This window comes from Typopeltis vanoorti, chromosome 14 (assembly GCF_054136105.1).
Source record: "Typopeltis vanoorti isolate ZY-2024b chromosome 14, IOZ_Tvanoo_1.0, whole genome shotgun sequence".
NCBI lineage: Eukaryota > Metazoa > Arthropoda > Arachnida > Uropygi > Thelyphonidae > Typopeltis > Typopeltis vanoorti.
In genome coordinates, this window is record NC_143562.1 from 18,599,739 (window position 1) to 18,618,911 (window position 19,173).

The 19,173-nt window shown below is 35.4% G+C and overlaps 1 protein-coding gene across 5 annotated transcripts in view; it reads left to right on the forward strand.

The window, feature by feature from the left end:
• slo (calcium-activated potassium channel slo) overlaps positions 1 to 19,173 on the forward strand; it is an 880,402-nt gene that overhangs the window by 157,172 nt on the left and 704,057 nt on the right. For 4 of the 5 annotated variants that reach the window (XM_090404400.1, XM_090404403.1, XM_090404399.1 and 1 more), the window contains 2 exons: positions 9,637 to 9,733; positions 13,920 to 14,031. In XM_090404400.1, coding sequence (XP_090260526.1) covers positions 9,637 to 9,733; positions 13,920 to 14,031 — 209 coding nt within the window. Of the gene's footprint in view, positions 1 to 9,636; positions 9,734 to 12,231; positions 12,324 to 13,919; positions 14,032 to 19,173 lie in introns of those variants that run through there. The other variant, XM_090404404.1, reaches the window with a different exon arrangement.

Below are 19,173 nucleotides of genomic sequence, written 5' to 3' on the forward strand. Positions count from 1 at the left end.
AAACATATCGTAGATATTTTTATATATTTTCCAATAAAATAATCTCTTTTGTAGTGTCACAGTTGAGAACCACGTGTTATGGAAGTAATTAGACGCTCGAGACAGAAAAACATTCTAAACTTAACGGAAAATAAAAATAGTACGTTGTCTGAATAGATGAGTAGTGGAAATAATCCGACTAGATATTGTTTTCTACTGAAGCATCTGTCATTGAGAGTTTGTGGGAATATTTTGGACACATTCTTATCTATTCGAGTTTCCTAACGAAATCAGACTGCAAAACATTTCAAAATTTGTCAAAAATGTGACATGCGCACTTTCTTATATAAGATTAGAATTTTCGAATTTATTTCTTTACATAAACATTGTTTCATTTTCTTTTGCTTTCATTTAATTTTATTCATTATTTTATTTAAAAAAATGGATATCATTTTTTAAATTCGTGCAGCAAACTTAGGTGACTTAAGTTATTCGAATGCAAAACCCATTCGACAACTTTGTTTGCAGGCCTCTGTTAATACTTCTAAGCAAAACTCAATTTTCAATCATTTGCATAAAAATCTCCTATCGTGGTGAAAAGTTTCAGTTTAATCAGTAGTTTGTATGCCTTTATCTACATGGAATCCACTTGGAACCTTCGTGGGTTATAGTTACGCTACTTTTTATTTATATTATAATAAGATGGCTTCCAGACGGTTGCTTTTCAAAAAGTATAAATGTATTTATATACATACATAAATGTACGTATATGATGTTCAAAGATTGGCTTCTTAAAAATTGTGAATCAAATGGTATACTTTTCTTGGTACATTCAACTGTTTGGGGCAAGTAATATTCCTGATCCATTTTGAATTTCAAATACCTGCTAAAGGATCGATCTTCACTGCTGAATGGATTGTGTTATCTTCAAGAGCATAAAAAGGTAGTTCTGTTGGTTTCTTTCTTATTGGTATTGGTTGACTTAAGAACAACTCCTGAACAGAATAGTCCCGCTCTGCAGATTATGTTCTCTTAACAAACACTGCAACATCACTTTTTTTTTTATTCATTAAATTCCCTCCCCTGTCTTCCTTCCCTTACTGTCCTTTTCCAAACTATACAATTTACGCCAGACTGAAATATACAGTCTTCCATAGCCATTAATACAATGCATGGCTTTTGAAGGCTTGGCAACAACAAAACAGCAGCCATCATGCACATAGGAGATGTTATCCAAGGGGCTTGGACTGTTCACAAGGGATGCGTACTTCTTGGACACGTCTTACCGCCGCTGATTATTATTATTATTATTATTATTATTATTATTATTATTATTATTATTATTATATTGCCATTATTCTTACTGCAATATTCATGTCAACGTACTTTAATTGCTCAGTTGAGTATTGCTTTCTGTGATTTTTGAAATGAGTAGAGTGAAAAAACGAAGATGTATCAAGTTTTAATTCGACTTCTTTTTTGATAGAACCCAGTTTAAAATCGGTAAGACTGCTTCAGATAGTTTTCAAACGTTACACATATCATTTGAACATAAGCCTATGAGGACACAGACTTTTGGTTGGTTTTCCAGGTTCAAGAATGAAAGAATGTCATTTCAAAACCATACATTCCATTTTCAGTTTATTCCTGCTAACCATACATTTATCAAGCAGTATTTAGGTGAGCATAGGCGTTTCAGGGAATACGTTCGTCCAGAATGACTAATAAAGTGGAATATTCAGAATTAGTTGTTTTGCTATGACAGTACAATATCCTGACGCGATCGCTTTTTGGCTTGCAAGTTTTTGGTTTACTGATAATCTTTCATTCTCCTCACTTTCCATACTTTGGTTCCATTTGACTTTTTTTTTCTGTCTCGATGAAATTACGGCTCAATTGACGAAGTTGGGAGAACTTTTCAGGATAAAGACCGAATCTATTCAGTCCTGTGATCCATGGAGGCTGAATTGAAGATAACATCAGCCAATCTCGGAACCTTTAGTGAATATATTCCCGAAGGGATTGATACTACACTATCTGATCAAAAATATCCAGACACGCTTTCGTATTAATGGATATGGCTGCATATCAGAAACATGGAATAAAAGGAAGCACATGGTCTTGCAATCTTCATAGAACAAACATTGTTGCACTTTGTAACAATTCGGTTCTGGAAATGTTTCCCTGCTGCACCTGCCTCGATCAGCTGTTATTGTGAAATGGAAACGCTTAGAAGCAACCACACAATCGCGACTTGGTAGGTCCCATAAAAATCACAGAGTAGTACCCCGGAGTGCTGAAGAGCGTGGCGCGAAACAATCGCCTCTCCTCGGTTGAAAGACTCGCTAACGAGTCCCGAAATGCCTCTGCGAGCAACGCCAGCACAACTATTCCTCAGGAGCTGAAGAAATGGGCTTCTGGCAGCACAGGCCACACAAGCAATCCTAACATCATCATCAACAAGGGCAATCCTAAGCTTTGGGTAGAATGAAGTGGTGTTAAGCTCGTCGCCACTGGTCTCTGAAGCAGTGAAAATGTGTTTTATTGGGTAAGGAACCACTCTTCATCATCTAGTAGTCCGACGGACGAATCTGGGTTTGGCTGATACCAGGAGAATGCTACCTGTTGTGTTGCCAACTGCGAAGTGTGGTGGAGAAGGCATCATGGTTTCATAATTAACGCCAACAGTTCTGAGAAGGCATTTTCCTGTGTCGACACGACAAGCTTCAGCCCACAAAACAAGGTCTGTGCTGAATGGTTTGATGAGATAGGTATTGAAGAACTTGACTAGTCTGTAGAGAGCCACGATCTCAACTCCATCGACCACCTGTGCAATGTATTGGAACGCCGATTGCGGTCCAGGCTGAATCGCAATACTAAGGACCGCCCTTACTACTAATGTACTTCTGGAAGAATGGAAGGGAATTATCGCAGCAGTGTACCAAAATCCAGTGGAAATCTTTTCCAGAAGATTGAAAGCTGGTAACATAGCAGCAAAGGATTGACCAAATATTAATGCCTTTCATATTAGAGTGAGAATTGGGACAAGCAGCGTCCGGATATTTTTGATCAGACTGTACTATGTAACATGCAGTTTTCCTACTATCGTCGAAAAGGATAACTTGGCGTCATCATCTTCCCGAAGAATATGCTTGCAAATAAAACAATTGTAATTCCTAGAAAGTTCATGCATATCTGGTTGCTTTTCCTCTAGATGTTGCAGTTTCTCTTTCACAAACATTAAACTGTTGTGTACTTTTCGGTAAGGCAGAAAGTAGGAATTGAGTAATCATGGAGTTCATCCTGTTGCTACCTTAGAATGATTATGGTTCCTGATAGAAACTACTACTAATAATAATGCTACATGATCTTATTATTTTTGCAATAAATCTGTTGATCGAGTAATCAGAATCAAAACGAATCAGTTTGGCATTTTGGGAAAACATCGATTCTTTCTTTCATATATTAAAATTTTGCTTTTATCGGATGATTTGAATTTTGCTTAAAGGAATTTTCTATGTAGCGTAGTGTTGGAGATGTAGTATAGTATTAGTGGTTTCAAAGTGAAATAAAATGTTTGAATTCTGTAGTCGATTAAAGTGCACCATGGCAATTTATGGCTATAATCATTACTTTGTTCCATCACTTCTTGGTCGATTTCTGTGTGTGTGTAGCATTTACACCACAAGAGGGCATTACGGTTCTACATAGCTCTTCATGTTATGAAATAGCTGAGTAAAAGTACTCGTATAACCTTCATGTCCGATATGGTGAAATATTTGCTCTTCGAATATTTACAAAGGTAAAACTGGAATGTCCAGAGTATTCAAACGTATCTTAAAATAAATAAAAGTGTTTTCCTATGTGCTAAATGCAGTAAATTATTAGTACATTATGTTGATGTCAGATTTCATGCATCCTTCTGTACTTGATGGATAATGTTACCATTTCCATAGCAACGAACAACAAATACCTGAAAATCTATTATAATCTCCTTTGTTCTCAAACCTTCCTTAATAATGAGTATAAATAATCAATTATAGATGATGACTATAAAATGTAACAAGAAAAATTTCATCTTGACATTGAAGGCTACATGTAAACAATATTCCATCTAGCCTCATACTCAATGGCAATATAACAAACACATCATCTTTCTGGTTTGGTTTCCTGTTTTTACAGCGAATTACATTAAAAATACGTAAACTGTGCCGACAATTGCATTACAGTATTACATGCATTTGGAGCGGTTTCATACGATGATGGATGGTAAAATCACTTTTTTTGAACTGCATTATAATTATTACTAGTCTCAAAGAAACAATGCAGACTTCCCTTGACAACTTCTTGCTTAACCAAGCTTGCTGACATTTCTGATTGTTGTCAAAAATTGTCGATCATCCTGGCGTATGATTCCTCTCTTTATTGCGCTCTGCATGCATCAACTTTTTCATGGGGAAATCACTTGGATGAGTCTTGGGTGAGTATGGGATTACTACGTGGAATGCATTGCCATTTAATTCTAGTTCTTTCGCATCAGTGGTGAATTGTACTAGTGCAATTTTTCAGTTGTCCCGCAATAGAGCGTTTAAAATTTGTATAAAATTTTTGGGTAGTTAAAAAAAAATTGTAAAGTTTGCGACCGAGCAGAAATTGAGCAGTACTTTGTTATTATTAAAAGTATATTAAGTGCTAATGACAAAATCGTTGGATCTTTGTTTTACAAGACGGGAACCATTAATTCTTTTTCTTTAATCTTTCAAGGTGTAGTAAGGGAGATTACAAATTTAATATCTTTAATAATCTCTTTCGTATTAGCAAATAGAGGATGCCGTCCTTCAGAAGAAAGTCAGTTATAATCTCAACAACGAAAAGCGGCTCTGTAATAATAATAATAAGAAGAAGAAGAAGGAGAAAATAAATAAATAAAATTTGCAGTTACCAAATTGAAAAGTGTTTATAAAATCTAAAACATAATATCATTAAGCTCTGATAAATACAGTTTTCCTTCAGTTTAATATTCATATTTTATAAAAAAAAAAAAAATTAGAAGTATTCATATGTTGCATCGACTTAACAACCACGGTTTTTTTTTTTTTTTTTTTTTTCAAATTTTATTTCTTAGAAAAATTCCATTCTCAAGAGTTTCAATTCTCACGGATAACTCCGAAGAAAAGTTGCGAAAGTATTAAACCAAATCAGTCAGAACAGAAATAGCGCAATAGAACTTAATTAAATATCACGTTTTGATTTATTATCATTCAGTTTTTTTATTTTGTGTGCATACACAATGTCATTATGTTTTTCAATGACAATAAACACTCTTAAGTGTGCATTTTATTAGTTTTTTTATGATTCAGTTTCAGTGTTATCAAACGAATTGCAGATCCTTAATTACTTTTAAGAAAAGCTGTTATGGGAATGATTCCAATCGTCTTAACAACCCACTAGTATCAAGAATGTTTTAATTAATCGTCTTACATTTCATCATATTAACAACGTTAATAACACTGGTTGCCTTGGTAACAGTGTTGCATTGCCAGCGTGTCTATTTTGAACGCATGCAAATTGCTGCCCATCTAAAATGTTGAATAAATAATTCACTCATTTCATAAAATATATTAACTGTGCAGTGAACAAAGCATAACTGCAAAAACATGAAATAATGTGTCGGTGTTCATGTAAGGCATTTGCCGTCATACGGTCTATGACTTCCATAGCGTGTTGTGCATTAAGTAATGCAGCAGCGTGGAAATCATGGCTCATATACTTTAGTGATAATGATAAGTCTGTCGAGTGTGGAGAAGCATGTTCGTATTCCATTAAAATCATTCCATACAGAATAGAGATCTGATTTCTGATTTCTAACAAAGGCTGTCAACTTTGTAAACGGTTTATTCATCGGTGTATTTTCATCTTGTTTTATACTTTTTTGTCAGGTCACTTTCAATTCTGTAATGAGAGGGCGCTGTGATTAACAGCTGCAGACTGATGACGTTCTACAGCGATTCGGCTTTGTAAATTGAAATATTGTGAATTATCTTGTAAGTGATTTGAATAGCTTCACAGCATAATATTACGCACTACCTCGTTTGCTTCATAATAATAATAATATTACTAAAAAAAAGAGTTATTTATATCACAAGTAACAGCGTATTTGTATTAGCGCTAAAATGGACTTAATACTCATAGCAATTTAACGTAATACAATAATTTTCTGCAACAAAAGAAAATAATTTCGCCTTGTTACACTGATTATGGTTATCAGAATTCACATTTTAAATTAAAATGCTTCACATTTTAAATTAAAATGCTTCACATTTTAAATTATTACGAAATTAAAGTATATTTGCGTCGTTTTAAAGACTCATAAAAATTTTTATAATTTTTTTTTCGTAGTGAAGTAACCTGAATAAGATTTCCGGGGGAGGGGGAGGGAGGTTCTTAATTATGCTGATGTGCAAATTAACCTGCTGTGGTCACAGTTGCTTGTGTTTAGTAAACAACTTATATTTCCTTTTCGGAAAACAAAAAAGATACTTTTATCGACTTTTTAAAGCCAGGTTAATTTGCCGACGGTGGTCTACCTTCGTTGTATAATGAACTAGGAATTATTGGGTATTATTTGTTATCAAAGGAGGGATGGGAATAGATTGCGCTATCACGCAGAAACTTACTTTCATTTACTTTCATTAATTCGGATATTTACATAATGAATATATAAACAGACATTCATACACTGCTCAACAAAATTAACAAAACAAAATGTTTTTCGTGAATATTTTATTTTTAAGTGTCTCCGAAGCCGAATAGTTGATATAATAGGCACTCCAGTATGCAAATTTCGAATATTCAGGAGACATTGATCTACTACTGAACAGATCCTCACACAGTGAAAATTACTCATGCCTAGAACACACGGGTTGAGACTACATCACATCGTTCTCGTTTTTTTGGCTGGCTCGCATCTCAAGTATCTTCAGGATGGCAGGTCATTGTTCGGGCGTGGCCAACTTCATTCTACACGAGGGCCAATATATGATGAGTGGTAGCTTCACGGGCCGCACACTTTTAGACAGAACCTAAATAAAAATAAACTCAGCATTTTTTCAAGGCAATAGTTATATGTATTGAATTACTATATTTGTTAAATCATTTTACTACTGAGAGAACAATATAAAATACTTGATTGATTTAAATACAGTTGTTAAATTTAATTTAATTACATATTTCTGGTTTTTTTTACATGTAACAAAACTCAATGAACACTGTGGGCGTTCATGTGCGGCAACAAGTTCATCAAAGTCGATTTTCAACGATGATGACGATATTCGTAACAAATCCTGAAGGTGATCATCAGTCGGCTTCTTTGTGACGATTTAACCGCCCTCATAGTTGAGCAAGTGCATTCGCATATGTATATGCTTCCAAACATATGTGCAAGTCTCAAGCTGAAATCACTTAATGCAGGATATTTTTTCCCTTGGTACCAATTCCCAAAAATCAATGCCTATCTCCACCCTTGATTGGAAAAAGAGGTCACTTTGAAGGTCACACAACTCCAATTGAATAGTGTCATGCTACTCTGAAATGTCGCATTTCATTGGGTTGTTAAATAATGTCAGTTGTTAGTTATAAGAAGAGTTGGTCTGTTCAACTAGACTAGAACAGACTGCTCTTTGACTCTAACAGCAAGACGAAGTTTCTTAAGGTTGTTGTGATCGCAGGTGAAAACATTTCCAACCGAACTATGTTGTGAAGATTCATTTCAAGTGGACTGTACACAAGGAAGTCAGTAGTTTACATCTCATTGGCTCCAAGTCACCTGTTCTGGCACGTTTCATTATCTCTGCGGTGGTTTGTGGTTAATGAAATATAAACTACTAACTTCCTTGTGTACAGTCCACTTGAAATGAATCTTCACAACATAGTTCGGTTGGAAATGTTTTCATCTGCGATCACAACAACCTTAAGAAACTTCGTCTGATGTTTTCTGATGAGTGCCGTTTTAGTTAACGGATTCTAGATGTTATTTGTGGAGAAAACGAGCCTTATGTGTCATATTGTAGGGGTGTTTTCATGTATGACAGTACCACTGCCCATAGAACTCGAATGGGAGAGTATTTGGAAACTGAAGATATCCAACGACTCCCATCCTATCCATCGCAGTGCTGCCAAGGTTATTTTGTGAGCTAAAACCCGCTCTTGTAGGAGAAGGAGATCAGTTGCCACAGAATCTTATAGACACACTTATTTCAAGCATAGTCTGCCACTGTCAGACTGGTTTATCCGTTTAGAGGGGATCATACACTGTACTGATGTTATATGACCAAATTTTCGAGCATATTGTGTCGATTTCTGTGATATGATCGTTCTGGTAATTCTTACGTTCCCCATATTTGTAATGTCCGTTATAACTGTCGGACGTTTCTCGCGGTCTTCTCATTTCATTGCTACTCTGTTGTACACCTTTGCTTCATCGTAAACTGCACAAATTACAACCCACTTTCCAAGTGATTTGTTAATAGATATTTATATATGAATAAATAAGTTCTATATGATTAATAACCTGATATAAATATCACTTCGTCATGCTCAAGTGCTTAAGAAGAAAGCAGAACTCGATTAATAGCTATTTGAAAAGCTGGGGGGGGGGGGAGTAACTCATTAAAAAAATACTATGGGGAAGGCTGTTCCCAGAGCTAGATGAAATGAAGGAAGAAAGATTACAAGTTGGTTTGATATGTTTGGAGTTGAACTGTGGATGAGAATAATATTCTGACATTGAAAATGTGAATTAAAGAAAGTTCATCTAGAAGGCATGGAACTAATTTCTGTATTTTTTAGAAGTGGATAACGGATAGGAATACCTCATATACCAGCAGTTATTAAAATGCAACTAAAAAGCATGAAATATTTTTTATAAGAATAGGCATATCAGAGAAAAATGCAAGCACCTTGATGAACTTAGCTTCGAGTTTTTAGAAACCGATATTGGAATTTTTTTTTTTTTTCTTTGTCACGGTTTAATGGATTGTGCTGCACGTCTGTAAAGTGAACCTTGCCCATCAATAAGACAAATCCAGCCCGGCTATCATCCCACCTGTAGCCAGTGCTTTTACTTATGAAACGGCGAAAGCAGAACACATTTTTATGCATTTTTTTTGTTTTACTTTGCATCCAAAAGCTTTATTTTAATCGATGAGAATATATGAATGACGTTTTCAGATTATACCGTGCTGTCGTGTTGAATATCATTGGCTACCGTAACAGGTTGCCATGTCAACGAGCAGACGATCTGTTTACTGTATAATAAAACCTGTAAATATTGTACTCAAATACGCAACTAATTCAGGAAGTTTCGAATATAAATAACTGTTTTATTTTCACAGGCATAGTTGGAAATATTTGGCAGTTAATGAAGCCATGCGCTATTAATTTCGAATTTTGTTTTCTTTGTATGCTCATAGTTTTTGTTTCGAAACCAAATATACATTCGTATTTGACTTTTTAGTAGGTCTAAATAATGACATAATAACATTCTCTATTCAGCATAACATATATCATTTGGTAAAATTATCTTCATTAAACAGTGCGGAAAAACTGTCTGTATATGGCTTATTATCATGGTAATTATATATATTTTTTTTCTTTCAGGGATGGAGTTGAAATGTGCCAATCGTGGGCTACCAACACAACCCAGCAGATAGACTTAGCGCTAAATATATTTTTTATGGTCTACTTTTTTATACGTGTAAGTATGCTTTTGTGCTATTTATATGTACGTTTATGTGTGCATACTAAGCACAGCTGTTTATTAGATATCAAGTGGCGTTAATGTATCATCAACAACTTCACTTAATGGTTTCGTTTGTCGAGTAAATATAGTTATCGTGTTTATCTTTTTCTAATGTTGTATAGTATAAAACGCAAAACAAAGGAAACACCGATCTCACACGAGGATAGCAGGTTTTTTTTCAAAGAATGTCTGAGTTTTCATCCCACTTAAAGGCAAATCAGGCACAAAAAAAGAGGAAAATTAACAGAGAAAAATACTAGAGTAATTATTTGGACAATGGATCGAGTGTTAACTAATAAATATTTATTAAACCTAGTAGTTTCACCATTGTGCAAATAATTACTCTAGTTAGATGATCAAGAAAATAAACATTCATTAGAGAAAAATACTATTTGTGGATTGTAGATGGCGTGGTGTATGCGTGTATATGTATGATGAAGGATTATGTAGTATGTAAAGTGTCCTCCCGCAGTGAGGACACTTTATACTACATAATCATGAGTCATGACTCCATAGAGATGTCACGTAATAATAACTTTATTATCCGATATAGCGTACTTTTCTTTTTTATTTATCCGTGTTTATGCAAGATGCGTTTCTGTCGTGCAGTACATTCTGTATTTATTATTTATTATTGCTGACTGTCCTGAGAAAAGGAAGGATGGCAACGGTCGTCGAAAAAGTAACAAAGGAAAAAAAAAAAAAAAAAGAGGCATTTGTATTTTCTTGTTGGAGAAACAGGAGGTCGTCCCTTATTTGCTACGCCTACTATTGGACCAGCGGTAAAGTTTTCGGATACCTTGGGATCGGCATATAATAACGAATTATAAAATTTTTTCATTCTGGTGTGTGTGGGGGGGGGGGGGGCTTTAAACTAAGGATTCGAATTCAATAGTCCATATGAAAAGGCTCAAGAGTGGATTGAATAACCGTTGAAGGCGAAAAATTAATTATTATCATTATCATTACATGGCACTTCCATGGATCCAGGTCTCATCGCTGGAGGCCACTCCATTTTACTCTTCAAAATGCAATAATCCCCCCCCCCCCACACACACACTCAAAATGTATTTTTTTTCAGTTAATTGCATGTATTCTTAGCTCGCTTTTCCAGTAGAAGACCCCGATTTCAGGGCAAAAAAGCATGCTACCGCCTATGAAAACGTGTTAGTCGAGAAGCTTTATGAAGGTTCTCAGCTTCAGCGGATTCGAACTCACATGTTGCCAAGCAAAGCGGCCGTCGTTACAGACTAAGCTGTGGAGCTTCATCGTGCGAACTTTAGCCAGCTTCTGAATTTTTGCATGGAATGCAATAATTCGGAACTAAACGAAGTCTTTGTATTTTAAGGTTGCAGTTAAACTATTCCTGTTGTCCCCCAAAAAAGGAAGGCCAGGGATGAGTGACTTTGCTCAGACTATAGGTGATCATTGCTAGAATTCTTCAAGTTACTCTCCACAATTAAAAAAGAAAGGAAATATGAAAAAAATTATGAACCCATCGAGAAACCAGCAATATATTTTTTTTTATTTGAACTGTTGGTAAGAAATTCCACCTTATATGATGATCATGTTCGCGTGTAGCATTTGAACTGCACATACCGGCCACTGATTTAGAAACTTTTATGCAGATGTACGTAAACGTCATTTAAATAGTAAACATGCAAAACGCTTAGTCACGTGCTTCACCATTTGTTCTAGGCAACTATTTAAGAATGCTGCTGATCAGTAAGCATCAATAGTGTTGATCACAATGGGAAAAACAAAATGTGTGTCGGAGTTCAATCAAGGGCTCACTGTGAGTGCCCGTCTGGCTGGAGCCACGATTTTGAAAACAGCAGAGCTCACTGCTTCTTCAAAAAGGTGAGATATTCTGGGTGTTTAAGCAGTGCAAAAATAACCCGCATTGCTCGTCTAAGAGGCACAACTGGTGGTCCTGAGACAGTGTGCCAGGAACAAGATTGTCGTTGTCTAAGAAAGCCTGTACGGACAAACAGAACTTCCCGTGTGCAGCAGTTGTCCGAAGCATTTAATGAAGGCTGTTTCCGATCCACATCTCACCGCCTCATATCAACTATATGCAAGGAATTGAAGAGGATTGATATTGGTAGTCGCATGCCTATAAGGAAACCACTGATTTCTGCGAAGACCCAGAAAATTCGTCTACAGTGCTGTCAGGAACACCGTGACTGGACACTGGAAGACTGGAAAAAAGTCATGGTACATCTTTTGTATCGATGGTAGACAGAGAGTTTAGCAGGAGCCCCATGACGCAATGAACTCAACTTGTAAACATAACTCAAGGTTCTAGAAGTGGTAAACTTCTAGAACCTTGGGTTATAGTTGGGTTATAGTTATGGTTCTAGAAGTTGTTTACAACTTCTAGAACCATAACTCAAGGTTCTAGAAGTTGTAAACATAACTCAAGGTTCTAGAAGTTTTTTCTTTCAGGGATGGAGTTGAAATGTGCCAATCGTGGGCTACCAACACAACCCAGCAGATAGACTTAGCGCTAAATATATATTTTATGGTCTACTTTTTTATACGTGTAAGTATGCTTTTGTGCTATTTGCTCTGTTGGTACGGAACGGGTCCCGTGGTATTTCTGGAAGGTCGCTTGTTCTCCAAGGAATATCTGAAATTGTTGCCAGTCAAGTCGTTCCTGTAATGTCGACTTTTTTTTTTTTTTATCCAGCAGGTGATGGTTGTTTCATGGACGACAATGCTACTCTCCATCGCTCAAAAATTGTTCAGTATTGGTTCCGCGAGAATGACTTCTACTGGCCACTACAAAGCCCGTATCTAAACCTCACCGAGAATGTATGGGACATGTTAGAAAAACAACCCTGAACAAAGTTCTTTTCTGTGAAACCTGGGTCAGTTAAAGGACTGTCTGGTGTGAACGCCTGGTATGTTGTAGACGTAGATACAATCCATCACTTGTGGAATCTATGCCAAGCAGTATGTGCTGTAATTCTGGCTAAATGAGGTTCAACATGGTATTAAATTAAAGTTTCTAATTCAGCGGCCGGTATGTTTACCTGAATTTGTGAACACAAGTCATCAACTATTTTGAGACCTTGCCAGATGCGATTTTCATTCAGCTGAGTCTGCATTACTTTTTTTTTTCCAGTCAACTGTTAAATGAATTACAGCTGTACATATTTCTTGTAAACGTTCTATCATGGATCTCATTTCTGCTTGTCACAATACGCCATAGTTAACTTTCCCTAGCCAGCTGAAGAGTCTGAAAAAAAAAATATCGACATATAATTAAAATTTTAAATATTAAAAATGTGTTAAAATTGCATTCATGTTACAATCGTCATTTACATGGAAATTTAAACGTTAATAATCGTTAATAATGCATTGTGTTATTGACACTAGGATACAGCCGATATTTTCTAAGGTAACGTGCAGCTAGACGTCCACTCCCCAACGATGCAGTTCAAAAAAAAAAATCTCTTTTCGCATATGTGCGAATTATTGTCAATAAGTGAGTCGCAAATCACAAAATGTGTGTCCTTTCTCCGTATTTGTAACAAATCAAATGCATTTTTCTGATCAGTGGTGTCATATTTGTTATCGATATTAATACAATATATTGTTTATGTAGATTTATTTTCGAATTTTAGTATTATTTACTGGCGATGTAAAACAAAGAGCAGCGTTAAAAAAAACTCGCTCTTCTAGACCTTGCTGGGAAGTCATTATTTTCTGATTTCTTTTTACCGAATATTATTGGAACTATGCTCGGACTTTTTTGTGAAGTGCTCCGGCTACTTTTCTCCGCTCTTTCACGCTGTGCAGAGTGACCCTCATTATCCCACACAGTGAAGTTTTCATTTTTTATCTCGGTGTCATTGTTTTCTTCACTTGTATCTGTTTTTTTCTGCACCATGTATTCAGGTTGACACAGTATTTTACCCAGCATGGTTTTGTTCCGGTAACAGTCAGAGAGGTTGCTTTGGTTAATATGATGTGATCCAAAATAAAATAAATTAAAATATTCTTAAGAAAATTAAGCCTTATGGAATGAAATAAAGAATTAGACTACTGTATCTGATTTCTTTCCACCATTTTTTTTTACTTTTTTTTTGTCACCTATCAGATTAGAAATCTGTTCCTTTTTTTTTTTTTTTAGTTTATAGCCGCTAGCGACAAGCTATGGTTTATGCTGGAGCTGTACTCCTTCGTCGACTACTTCACGATTCCGCCGTCCTTTGTTTCCATATACCTAGATCGTACTTGGATAGGTGAGTCACTATTTCTGACATTATTTTGAATTTATTATTTTAAAGAAGAAGCTTAAAAAGGATTTCATTGGTTATTCAACTGATTACAAGAAAGAAGGAAATATTAATTTCTTGCTAAAATTAATAAGCAAACAAACTAATGTTGCCATTGGAAACCAAAAAGTTCTAAAAAATAATTAGTTTACGGATTTTTCTCTACTTTTGCACGATTTTTTTCCCGAATCTTTTCTTTCCTCTCCAAGGGCAACCTGATAAACATCGAGCATTTAATACAAACTTAAATTTATTTAATTAGTAAGAAATGAATATTTAATCTTTCTTGTAACCAATTAATTACCTATTTAAGATTATTTATTAAACGCAATTAGCTAACTATGAATCTCTGCATAACCTTGGAGATATGTCGGCTCTTAGATGAAAATGAATCGAAAGTTTTAAGATATTTTATTTTATCGGATTTGTGTCCAACAGTGGAGAACGAAGAATAAATATCAAGGGAAAATTAGGCCCAATGTCCCGATACGGCTAAATAGTTTGACTTTTCGTTAACTTCATTTTGATAATGATAGCTAATCTTTTCTCCATTGCTTGCAATACGCGTATTGTGTTTTCTGGTCGGTTTGTTTATACAGAGAGAGATTCAGGAAAAAATCCTTTTTATATCTTGTCAGTATTTGCATGTTGCGATTGCCGGTTTGGAATACATGTCGAGATCGTGCTAAAAGATTTCTATCGCTGCTGTTAAGTGACAAGATCGCGGTGTGGCATATTTCCTGCTAATATGCTCTGCAATTTTACACTCAAGAGATCGCAAGCGTTTCCTCGCTATTAATATAGTCTTCATCCAGATCAATTTTTAATTAACAGAGGCTTCACGCTCTTGCAGACTTTTAAATTGTAAATTGAAGTGATATTTAATGTAAATTTAATAAATTAAATGTAAATTTAATGTATTTTGACCTAAATGTCAGGCTGTTACCACGTTTTGAATCTGTTGTTCGGCAAATTATCATTATTTGGCTGCTAGCTGATGATTTTATAGCCAAAATGTAAAAGGCTTCATTACTGGTACTGCAGCCTAAATGCAAAACACGTTTCAGGGCCTAGTATAATAATTATTTTGTTAAAATTCTAAAACTTATCTATTCTTTTTCACCTCCGTGTTAAACCCACGTTTAAAACGAATCCGAAATAAATGAAATAACTGATTGATTCAATTTATTTCGGATTCAGTTCTCAATTTTGCCATGCTAAAATGTGCAATATATATATATACGTATGCCGATAGATGGCACCACTAGCACAGTAATCTGTATTGTTGCAGTTTGCGAAAGTTAGGTTATACTGTATATGAACGGCACTGCAGACTGTGTTAGGTCAACCGAGTAGTGGAATCTGAATATTGCCACTAGAATTTCCACTGATGCTGAAGTTTTAATTAAAATGGATGGGGTATGGTGGAGACTGTTAAAGTCATATCGTGCAGATGCAAGCACACCAGTAGATCTTTATCAACTCCAGAAAATGTGGCAACAGATGCGAGCTGGCAGGCATGGAATATTAATACTGTTTTAATAGATGGGCTATAGAATGCCGTACTGAACCGTTGGTATTAAGAGGCCACCGAAAAACATTCTGTTATTTGTGTCATCTTTTAGCAGAGCTAGTGAAGAAATACAAGAAGAATAACATTTCGTATAATCTGTGCTATACTAAAGCGGGACATTCAGCCAAACAACTTAGCTTTTCTTTGACCGAATTTTATTCGAAGAGGGAGGTTAATCCTATCTCCAGTGTCTGTTATGTACTCCCATCTAGTTCGATTTTGCGGTGACAAAAACCCGACTTTCCTGGAGGGGAAATGCTGCCAATTCGTATGTGATCGGCTAACTCACTGTCAGTTTGAAAGCTGCTACAAGCGTTTTTCACATTTTAGACGAGCTTTCAATCCGGGCATTTGCAACCAAAGGGAACGGATAATTCCGACTGTGCTGCAAAAGAGGCTCTGGAATCGAAACGTGGACCATAAAAATAATTTTTAAAAAGTTGCAGAAAAATTGATAGGATAATTTTCTAATATTTCTTAACCTTTCTTTAAAAGTTTTAAATTATTAAAATTTCTTAAATTATTTCTTAAAATTGTTGAAAAAAGCTGACATGATGCACAAGAGTAATAAATACAGATTACCTAAGCGAAACAACTCTTATATTTATACAACTTTTGCGCAACATATCGCGGATATTGTTACAAATACGTTGACCATCTCTTATGTTCAAGTAATTCTAAGCGCATTGCCGAGATGCTGACGCTAAAGACTTAGCATTCAAATTGCATTCCATTACGAAAGCTTTCTTAATTTTTTTTTTTTTTTTAAGTTTCTGCAAAGAATAGGCTTACTTCCGTCATTAGCATTTTCTGGTATTATTGACCCCTTTGTAGTCACTAATTAAACAAATATGCCGCTGTTTGTCGCGATGAACACAAGAAATATACAAAGTACCGTGAACCGGAAAAATTGGGCTTGTGAAGTCATGCCTTCATCTCCACATATAAAGGGCACTAGAAAAAGGCTTAAGTCCTACAGAAGAACGTGTTTCTTATAGAAAGGGTGCATAAGGAAAGTTGTGAAGCATTACTAAATCCACTTTATTTCCATCATGGAAGTAGTGCTCATTAACACTCCTCTTCGATGATACAATAGTACTGTATTGCTTATTTTTATTTATTTTTCTATAATTTTCCATATTGGCATTGCTAATCCTTCTGTTATATGTGTGCTTCTTGTTTGTGCTATCATTCTATTATCAGTGTTTGTTTGTTTGAATATTCTATTAATAAAAAAAAAAAAGTCATTTTTATGTAAGGAATCTGTTTATGATTATTGTATAACGCGATAGATGCATATTTTTCACCAGTAGCGGTTCGTGGCTTGAAATCGTGGGGGTGCTGCAACTTTCGAAATATACATACACACTGTAAGTACAGTGTATGTATACGTGTTTGAATAAAATATCAAAATTATGGTAAAAAATTTAAAAAAATTAAACATGAAAAAATATTGTTTTATTATCGATAAAATTATACAGTTTGGTATAATTCGAAATTACTTAAAAATAAAATCTATTATCATAACTCAAATAATGTTCTAAAATAAAAACTATAACAAATGTTATGTCTTTAATTGTAATGTCCAAATATTTAAAGAGACGGAGTAAACACGATAAGCACTACGAAGACTCTACTACTGGCGCAAACTGCGTATAAACAACAGTGGAACTGCGCGACGGACAGTGCCGCATTACGCTAATAGCTCGCATCTCACTATGACGTGCATATGTTTGCGCGCGTAGCAATATGGCACTGTGGTCAACACAGTGCTGCGAGCGTCCTTTGCCCTCCTAAGTGCTACAAGATGGATTTTTATTATTTTTTATACAAAATAAGAGAATTGTATAGGATTGTTGATGATAAAATTAAATATTACAAGCAAATATAAATAAATTAATAAATATATTTATGTATCGAGAAAAATTAGGTGTGCTGCAGTTTCGCAGTGCCTATGCACGAGCCGCCCCTGCTTTTCACCCTAACGACTGCTGAAAGAAATCTAAAACAGTCGACAATGTTTCAGTATACTACGTAAGTATAGTGAACAATGGACCAAACTAGAGACCAAACATGAAACTTTTTCAGGCTACTGAGGTCTACAATAGCCGGCGATAGTCTCAAACGGGACGATAAAATTCATCTTCCACCCAAAGACCTTTCCAAATATCTCTGCCCACGTCAGGATTCGAATCTGCAGAGCGAGTACGCTATGCACTCTTGCATCGTTACCCGCAAAGGTTGTATGGCTACTAATCTGGTATGATTTTAATCTATAATAATAATCATTTAATAGTAGGTTTTAATTCGAGTCATTTTTGTGATTCTAATTAAAACCTACGTGTTCTCTCTCTCTCTCTCTCTCTCTCTCTTGCTAGTGTAATTATGTTTTTTAAAGTTCTTCCTGCTAAGTTGGGTCCCCTATTACTGAGCCTGAGGGGGGGGGGGAAACCACCCGAACCCTTCGTTTCGATAGATAAGCGCTACTTTCATGTTACGACAGGAGGGTAGTTAATTTCTTAACGTGACTTCATTTTTTTTCTCTCATATAGTATCTGATATCTCCAATACTGTGATATAGTCCTTATCTTTCTTTATTTCCATTTTTTTTTTATTTATTTTAGTGATTTAACTGCAGTGTTAGTCCCAAGTGATTTGTAATACACTTCGATTTGTTTACATGGCTAAAAGTGAACGCAGCAGTAATTAAGAATGGTCAACTATGTTTACTGCATAATTGCAACTAATTTGCAACTAGTTGAGAATGTATAAAAGAAGTGTGGCAATTACCATCATCCTAAAATTGATTCAAAAAAAAAAAAAAATTAATCGTTGTTTCAGCTGGACGTACCCAGAAATATAATTTTCCGAGTCTTACATAGCTTTGACGAAGTAGTCATTAAATCAGCCATAAGGTAGAATGCACGAGTAGAAGAAGATTATTGCAGTATTTAATCATCTTTAGCGTGCATAAATAGCCTGGTTGGGTTCAAGGTCTACTTGCTGGATTGATGGAAAGGCAAGCACAGCTATAGATTAAAAGGATGAAGCGAATTCTGTGTTACAGCATTTCGATATTTAACACAGAATTAGGCCAACTTGATATAGTTGAGAATATCCATAACCATTAGACTCCTGGAATCGGGAACGACATAATATTATATTATTATTACTCAGGCCTCCATGGAGTCAAAAGACTCATCGTGGGTCTTATTCGAATATTGTTCGTCATATACGGTAATTTAGCTTTTTTGTGTTAATGTGCATATCTGTACTGCGGTAATACGGTAGTCGATGACACCATATTTCTAGGATGCTTCAAGCGGTGATGACTTCTGTTGCTACAGAATTGTGTTTGCGTCCATTCAGGAAAAACAGCATAACATGATCACAGTCCACTTAATATTTTGAGAGTGCAAGTGGTTTATTTGAATACTACTTGAAAATACTCATAATACTTATTTTATACTAATGTGAAATCGCGCATTCGATGCTAGTAATAGTTATTTTCTTTCAAATCATTCTGTTAATAGTGT